The sequence below is a fragment of the Exophiala bonariae genome (assembly GCF_035927105.1).
Source record: "Exophiala bonariae strain CCFEE 5792 chromosome Unknown scaffold_8, whole genome shotgun sequence".
Classification (NCBI taxonomy): Eukaryota; Fungi; Ascomycota; class Eurotiomycetes; order Chaetothyriales; family Herpotrichiellaceae; genus Exophiala; species Exophiala bonariae.
The window spans coordinates 778,570-786,576 of NW_027042483.1; the positions used below are offsets into that span (position 1 = coordinate 778,570).

The window sequence follows — 8,007 nt, forward strand, 5'->3', positions numbered from 1 at the left end:
AACTTGTGTAGAGAGTTCCGGGTGAAGAGGGAACATGCCTGACTTTTTGACTAGAGTCGGCTTGAATAGATCAAGACAGTCCACGTGAAACTCGGTTATAGACTCTTTCCAGGGCAATCGCAGGTTTTCCTTTGGCGTGAACTCACCAAGGCCATGATCCCTTCCCGGTGGCCCAGATCATACGAGTAGATGGCCCCTTCCAGAGATTGCCTCCCAGGCGAGCAAGAGAGCCCCTCTGAGGCTTGGCTGCTCACACAAGTGCTTCCGGCCTGAAAACGTCCTTCAAGACCTTAATTTCGGTGTTGCCCATGTGAGCATGACGGATAACTTCGGCACATCCCCGTGCACCAACAGGATGGTAGAAGGAGCCCCGAACAATTGTGAATTGGGGTTTGAGTTCGACTTTTGATGTGGATAGATGCAATACAGACGGTATATCAAACCGAGGGAATATGAAGCACGGCCGTCCTACAAGTGAATAGTTCGTGCTTTGAGGCAACATGAGCACTCAGGAACTCAAGTCTAAGCGTTGGTTAATAATGGCGGATGTCAATTCTTCCACATCCGGACAGGGTGTAAACCTTGTCTCTTACGCCAGTCCTCTGGTAGAGGACAAGTGACAGAGAGACCTTGGACACCCGACAGATCGTTCCTCAGGAACGGACTCTTTTAGCCCTAGGGGCCGCCCAATGACACCTGACGTTGAAGTGCGCCACAGGCCGGGTGGAAAGTTCAAGCATGGGATTGTGACGATTGCTCGGTGGTAAGGGTGGCAAGACGTCAGACTTGACATTTCCGGTTACGAGACGCGACTCGCACCAGGGCAGTAAACTTCAGTGATGGCGAACCAAGCAAGCATTTTTCGGGGTGTAGAACTCAAAGTCCTAGCAAGATTGAAAGGTGTGGTGTTTCGAATTTGTGATTTGTGGTGGCTTGCTTGCTTCAGTGTACAGTGTACTCGGTACACCAGACTCCGCAGAACTCACTCTCTAGGGACTCCGTCTGTGTACCGGAAAGGCTAAGGTTACGAACCCAACAAACGGTCAACGCTGATCATTCTGTGATGCTCGGTACTCGAACAAGCAGTATCCTTGTGCAAAAAATATTCGTAGGAACATCATCAGGCATTTGGAGTTGCAGTAGTGAAGCATCCACATGGAACCTCTTGTTCACTTGGGCGAGGTACCGATTATCGAGTGCGACGGTATTCCGTTCTCTGTGCTTGCAGTTTGATGGCCGGCACATTGGTGTGCCCCTTGGGGGGATGCATGGATGTCCCATGTAGATATGTCCAACAAGGGGGTCCACTCGGAACGGTCGAGAAATGTGATTATTTTCTCATCATACCATGTTTGGGCAGAATATTGAGGTACCCTCGAGTATCTTGCACACGTTTCAAATGTGTTCTCGCGAACCATTGTACGTGGAAGCTGACGACATCAGAATCCCTTCATCTCTGATCGGCAGAGATGGACATACATCCGTACTTGCAGTCTGGGGAGACGCATTTTCCATCTCAGGTACGACATGATCATGTCTTGGGAGCTTTTATAATAACTACCCTTCCAGAAATTGCAAAACCTCCTCTCTTGTGGGTGGCAATCCCCTTACCAATACTAGTATTCCACACCAGACCAATTCGACTGCGGCACTTGCATGCGGAAAGCGGAAGGAAGCTCAATTGTTGATCAAGCGGTCGACTGCCTAAATTTTGCCGGTAGCTAACCGTAAGTCTTCTAAACTAAGGTACGAGGTATCCTGGCTAGAAAAGGTCGAGTACAGATAACTAATGTTCCTAGATACTCGGTAAATCAGTCTAATTGACCATCCGCGTGGTGCTAAATGAAAAGATCTGGTAGCTGTGAATTTTCTAATAATCTCAGCGATGGTTCCCGAGTATTGTATCCGTATCTTCAAGCTTTCGGATGCCTTGAACTCCGTGATACTAGACGTTTGCTTCTGTTCCCTTGGTTGTTATCCGTAGGAGTTCAATCAACCTAGTAAGATCGTCTAACCGAGATGTGATGGGAAGCTACCTCTGCGTTTTTGAAGCAGATCCAGTCCCAGAAGCAGGAATTAACTGATGTTCACTGGCTAGAAGAGGTACAATGCAATGCACAATAATGCAAGTACCACTGCAGGTTGATAACTTGAAGTGGTAGGTACCAGGTACCAAGTGAACGTGTTGACAGGTAACCCCCGCCACCCATGATTAAGACTTGACGACCCAAGCCTGGTAGGGTGCCTGGTGCCTGGTTGATGATGCCTACGGGGTAAGTCACCTCTGCACGGGCACTTGGGACTTAACCAGGTTGGTTAGGTACCTAGGCTTCCTTATAGCCTCCCTCCATCTTGCTCCCCTCAATTCCAGATGAATCAAGCTAAGTCGTTCGAGAACAATCATGTCCTAAACATAGTCGTCCTTGAATCACTCCTCGTCACAAGATATCAATGCCTGTACCCAGTTGTGATCAATGCTTTCCAATTGAGTACTACTCGCTACAAGTGACAAAGGATTGCAAGACAAGAATTGGTCCAAGTACGTCACTACCAATTCATCACATTCAATATGACAGGTCTAGTGGACGCTCAGACTCACGGCTTGAGCACAGAGACACGAGGGACTTTGACACATGTCCCACATGGGTAGGTCTGTATGATGGCAGACGAGCACTGACATGACATTCTAAGCCTTTTCTGCTACCTCGAGACAGCTATACCCCTCCAGGCCATGTTCATGCTGATCATGCTCCAGAGGAAGCAGCAAAGGTAACCCGTGCTTTGAATGGGCAGCAGCCCGAGAGGGAACTAGTCCTCGGAGGTCTTAGGCGGTCCTAGGCGGTCCTAGCCCCTAAATCTGGACGCTAGGGGCGCAGCGCCCTTGTAATGGTCGGGTTAGGTGCCTAGGCGGAGCTTTAGACCTTCGGGATTTATTGTCCTTCCCCCAGCAGGTTTGGTTCCAGTCGACCAGTGCAACACCATCACTCCACCCTGGTCCATCTGGCGGTGGATTCCTTTGCCAGGTCCATCCTGATCTCTGACCCCACCGGCATCTGTGATTCCTGCTGTCCGCTGCACTGGCGACTCACCGGGATCGAAGCCTCAGACCCATCCCCCGTCGTTGCGCCATGGCACGCACCCGCAGCGCTGGTCGCAAGCGACTTCTGGTCGTCCCTGAAAAGAGTTTGGACGCTCGTGGTATTTCGACCCAAGGTCGAGCAGGTGGAAAAGGTTAAAAGAATCACTTCGTATGGATCCCTTCCCTATCCACTGTCTCCACCGATACAACTTCTTAGTCCCCAGGTCCTTGAAGCAGAGCTAACTCGACGCCAATGGTGTTACTACTGCACGCACAAATTTGCCTGTCTCTGTTTGCCCTAACTGCACCTCGAATCGGCCAGAAACTCTGATACTGAACGGCCGCCCACCAGTGGCATCAGGAGCCAGCTTGAAAGCAGGAAACACAAAGCATCCAGCTCGCGTCAGGGACTCTCGATCCCGACTCTGGATTCAAGACTCAGGGAAACCAAAAGAGCTGCAAGTTGTAACCTCTCCATCTGCTCGTTGATCTTACACGCCCCGCCCTCTTCCGTGAACCCACTGCAACAGAAAGCAGTGGACAGTCTCCACGTGGTTTTCATTACTACTCCCTCCCTACCTACCTGGGACCTTGATCCATTCCCCGTTGCAGGCTTTCCCTAACCCTTTGGGCTGATGAAATTGCTTGGACGCTACTGGGACTAGAGACGAGCGACTAGAGTATCTCCTCCTGCGCATCTCTTCTTCCATGCCCAAACACGTTCGATCATCATCTTCCCAAGCCGAGGTGTCGAGAGAGACCACCGAGAACCTCTACGAGTTGGGTCTACTCAATCGTCCTCGCTCTCGTCAAAGGGCCGGTGCCACCACCGACGCCAGCAGGTCAGCGCAGTGTAAGACTCTCTTCACCACAAAGAATTGAGGTTTCGCGCATTCTCAAACGAAAGAGGAGGCTGTTTTGTTCAAAGACATTCAACCCAAGACAAAACTGACACATGTTGTTCCCTTATTCAGACCAACCTCCACGAGCGAGACACGACACCTATAATCATCGCACTGGCCCCTCATCGACCACCGGCGGCACCTCTCAAAATTTCAAGCAGTCCAGCATCTCCTCCGGCACCTTAGGAAGACCTCATACTCCCAACGACCATCGCCCGCGAACGAGGGATCAACGTATCCCGCCTTCACCCACCGCAAGCGTCCCAGGAGCTGGGCATCCCATGGCAGGCATGCTCGACTCGGATCGCGCTCGTTCACGGCGGGACAGAACCTTTGTCGGTGGTGAGTGCGCCGCCTGTGAAGAGTTATTGGAGCACACCCTGCGAGGAGAAAGAGTTCTCCAGTTCTCTTGCGGTCACGTAGCTCACGAGGCATGCTTTTACGAATATATTCGTGACTCGGATTCTCAATACTGTCCAACATGTGATGCTCCTCTCAGCCTGGATTCCTTCCGTGGCGGAAGTATCCTGGACCTCAGTACGTTCACTCCTACCCATTACCCATACTCGGTCAGACTAACATTATCAGGCAAATTGAGCAACATGGTGAGAGCCGTGGCACAGAAGGACCTCAACTCTCCGAGAAGCTCCGCAAATACCCCCATGCCGTGGGATCGACAAACTACGCAGGATGATACCAACAGTACCCGTGAGGATACCAGCAACCGACATAGTCGCGAGAATTCCAACCGAGACAGCCGAGACAGCCAACGAATGAGAATAGAACGCCTCGGGATTGGTCATTCAGCTCAGCCTTCTTTACAGCCATCCCAACATGGGTCGATAATACAGCCATCTCAACACGGCGGATCTATTCATGCTCCACACCACTCCCATGCACGAACTGATAGCGGTGGTAATGCCTCAAGCGATTTCGCCAATGATCACACACAATCCCGAAAACATGATTACGATCTCCACGCCATGGAGACAAGTGTGCGAGGAGCCACAATCAAGGACAATAAACAATCCATTCCCTCACCTATTGTCACGGTCCGGAGTGAATACCCAACCTTGACGAGATCTCGACAACAACAAACTCTTACCTGCCTGGTGACGATCGAAGTTCCTGAAGGCAAATGGCACCCCCAATTTGACGATGCTCAGAGCACACCACCAGTGCCGACTCTTCCTCCTGACTCCGGTATCAGCATTCCATCGAAATCGTCCCGATCCGAACTTCCACCTATCATGCCCTACGAGTCGCCTGAAATTCTCGAGGAAATCACAGAGGAATTGCGCATCCGTGTGGATAATTGGCACGGATTGGAGTTCCAAAGATTTGGTAAACTTCGATTGCACGACACTGTTAGAGTGGGGAAAGATCGTCATTCGTGGCAGGAACTTGAATGTTATCTGTTTGGGGAAATGCTTATCTGTGTGAAGGAGAAGAAGAATGCACAACCCCCTCTAATCAGTTCCTCGGGCCGTCGGCTTTCTCGGTGTACCTTGAAAGGCTCAATCCTCATCAAGAAGCATCTCAGACAGGTTCATGCATCTCCCGATGAGTCGATATTGACTTTGAATCTCTCAGTCGCCGAACTGCCAACGTTTCATCTCTTGTTTGCAGAAAGATCCCAACTGGAACAGTGGCAGCGATCCCTGAGAGATTTACACTCGGTCGATGATTCATCCCGCTATAACTTGGATTACGAGCAAGACACCTCCGGCACCGATGAGGAAGAATATGGCCGACAGAACCGAACGGTACGAAGAGTTCCCTCTGTCGCTTCCTCTTATGGAGGGCCGAAATCTGCAACCACCGCTGCAACCGAGTATTCGACTCATAAACTGGTGACTGATCGAAGAGTTCCACCCTCGTTACATGTTCCGGTCGATGTTGTCATTGTCATCCCTGTGTCATCCTCTATGCAAGGCCTCAAAATCACGTTATTGAGAGATACTCTGCGGTTCCTTGTCAACAACCTTGGAGATCGTGACAGGATGGGATTGGTCACGTTCGGCTCCAGTGGTGGAGGCGTTCCTGTTGTTGGTATGACCACGAAAACCTGGCCTGGCTGGAATAAAGTTCTCAATTCAATTCGTCCCGTGGGTCAAAAAAGCCTTAGAGCAGATGTTGTTGAGGGCGCAAATATGGCCATGGATCTTTTGATGCAGCGAAAAGCCGCCAACCCTATCTCGACAATCCTCCTGATCAGCGATTCCTCAACATCTGAAAGTGATAGTGTCGACTTCGTCGTGCAGAGAGCTGAAGCTGCCAAGTAAGTCGTTATATCCTGTTCGTTTTCGTGTTGACACCCACTAACCATGCCATTCCAGGGTCGGGATTTATTCATTTGGCCTTGGGTTGACCCACAAGCCTGACAGCATGATCGAACTATCTAGTCGCACAAAGGCATCTTATCTCTACGTCAAAGACTGGATGATGCTCAGAGAGTGCGCCGCCGGAGTTTTGGGGGCTCTTCAATCAATCTCTCACCAAAATGTGAAGCTTAAACTTAAGCTCCCTGAGGGCTCGCCTGCCAAGTTCGTCAAAATTAACGGTGCTCTACAAACCACCAAGAGAGCCACTGGCAGGGATGCCGAAGCAACTTTAGGAGATCTGCACTTCGGAGACAAACGAGATATCTTGGTGCAACTTGTGATTGACCCTGACACTGGTACTCAAGACCCGGCTCCACAAGACCCCTGGGAGTCGATTGTGTCAGGATTGGAGGCGCTCGGAGGTTCGCTGGATAACGAGGACCAACGCGTGCAAAGCGTGGAGGAATTGCCTCTCCTCCAGGCTGACTTGGCCTATGGGGACCTCCTCCGCGATGGCTCAATTATGCAGCTACCCCGACCTTCCCTACTTGCCATTACCATGCTTCCAGCCAATGCTCGTTCTCGGCAGAACGGAAGACCGCCAACGCCACCCATTCCCCCGCATCCACATATCGTACAGCGAAGGATGGAACTATTGACTTCGGACATGTTGAGCCGAGCATTGACCTTGGTCGCACGAGGGCAACACGAACGGGCACAGCATCTCCTGAACGAGACGAGGACAATTCTCAAAGGATTGGGTAAGGGGGGACTGCCTCCGCTGCCTCCCAATGCCACGAGCAAGAGACACACCCCTCCGGCCAAATCGTCCAGCCCGCGAGCCGAAACGCCAGACCATCATCGTGATCATAGTCCTCATTCTGATGCGAGCACACCGATCCCCCGCACGACTGGCGTCGACCACAATGCCATGAATGCCCTCGATGCTGATATCGAGTCCAGCTTGGAATGGATCAGTCATCCTGCGGTGTTCTCTCGAGATTCTCGCAAGGCTGTGCTGCAGGCCATTGGTGTAATCTCATCCCAACGAGCCTATACTTTTCGCACCGCCTCCGAGTCCATCTGGGCAGAACGCGTCGCCGGCATCAAGCGACTCACCGAACACTCGAGAGATTGGAGAGAAGCTGGTGATGATGCACTCACTGAAGAATAATGAACGAGGTCTTGACGATACGACTGATCCTTTTCCCATGTACAAACTTATAACTACTTCTTCTTTACACACTTTCGGTTTGTGTGTCGAAAATTCGAATTACGTCTCAGCGAGCGCACGATATATGTTGGTAGGGCGGCTGGACAGATGTTATGTCACTTCCGGAAGTTTTCTTGTCACGGGTGAAATGATAAGAAAGCAAGCGTCGACCAGGCGGCCTTGATTGAAAATGGGTTTTATGTTGTGTTGGTATACCACACCATCTTGTTCCAGATAGCGAAGTCGTGAAGCGATTACCGGCCTAAAGCGCTCTTGTTTACTTTGTAGACTTTTGTTGATAGACGACGTTGTCTCTATGTATATTTCATGAAAACGTTGTATTTCACGATTTACACACGATTGTTCTTTTGTAATCTCTTCGACTTTTTCCAAACTACTTGCTAAGATATAAATGTTGTTATCATCGATTCAAATCAAACTGATAAATGTGGAAAACCGCCTGTAACATCGCCGAGTCGGTTGCAGTAG

At 50.6% G+C, this 8,007-nt stretch overlaps 1 protein-coding gene across 1 annotated transcript; it reads left to right on the forward strand.

Annotated features, from left to right (window-relative positions):
- Positions 1–3,128: 3,128 nt before the first annotated feature.
- LTR84_012714 (uncharacterized protein) lies at positions 3,129–7,479 on the forward strand (the record flags this gene model as incomplete). The annotated part of the gene is made up of 5 exons (XM_064856231.1): positions 3,129–3,231; positions 3,747–3,932; positions 4,054–4,518; positions 4,570–6,262; positions 6,321–7,479. The coding sequence occupies 5 exons, from the start codon at positions 3,129–3,131 to the stop codon at positions 7,477–7,479; spliced, it is 3,606 nt and encodes a 1,201-aa protein (XP_064708131.1).
- Between the last annotated feature and the right edge of the window lie 528 nt (positions 7,480–8,007).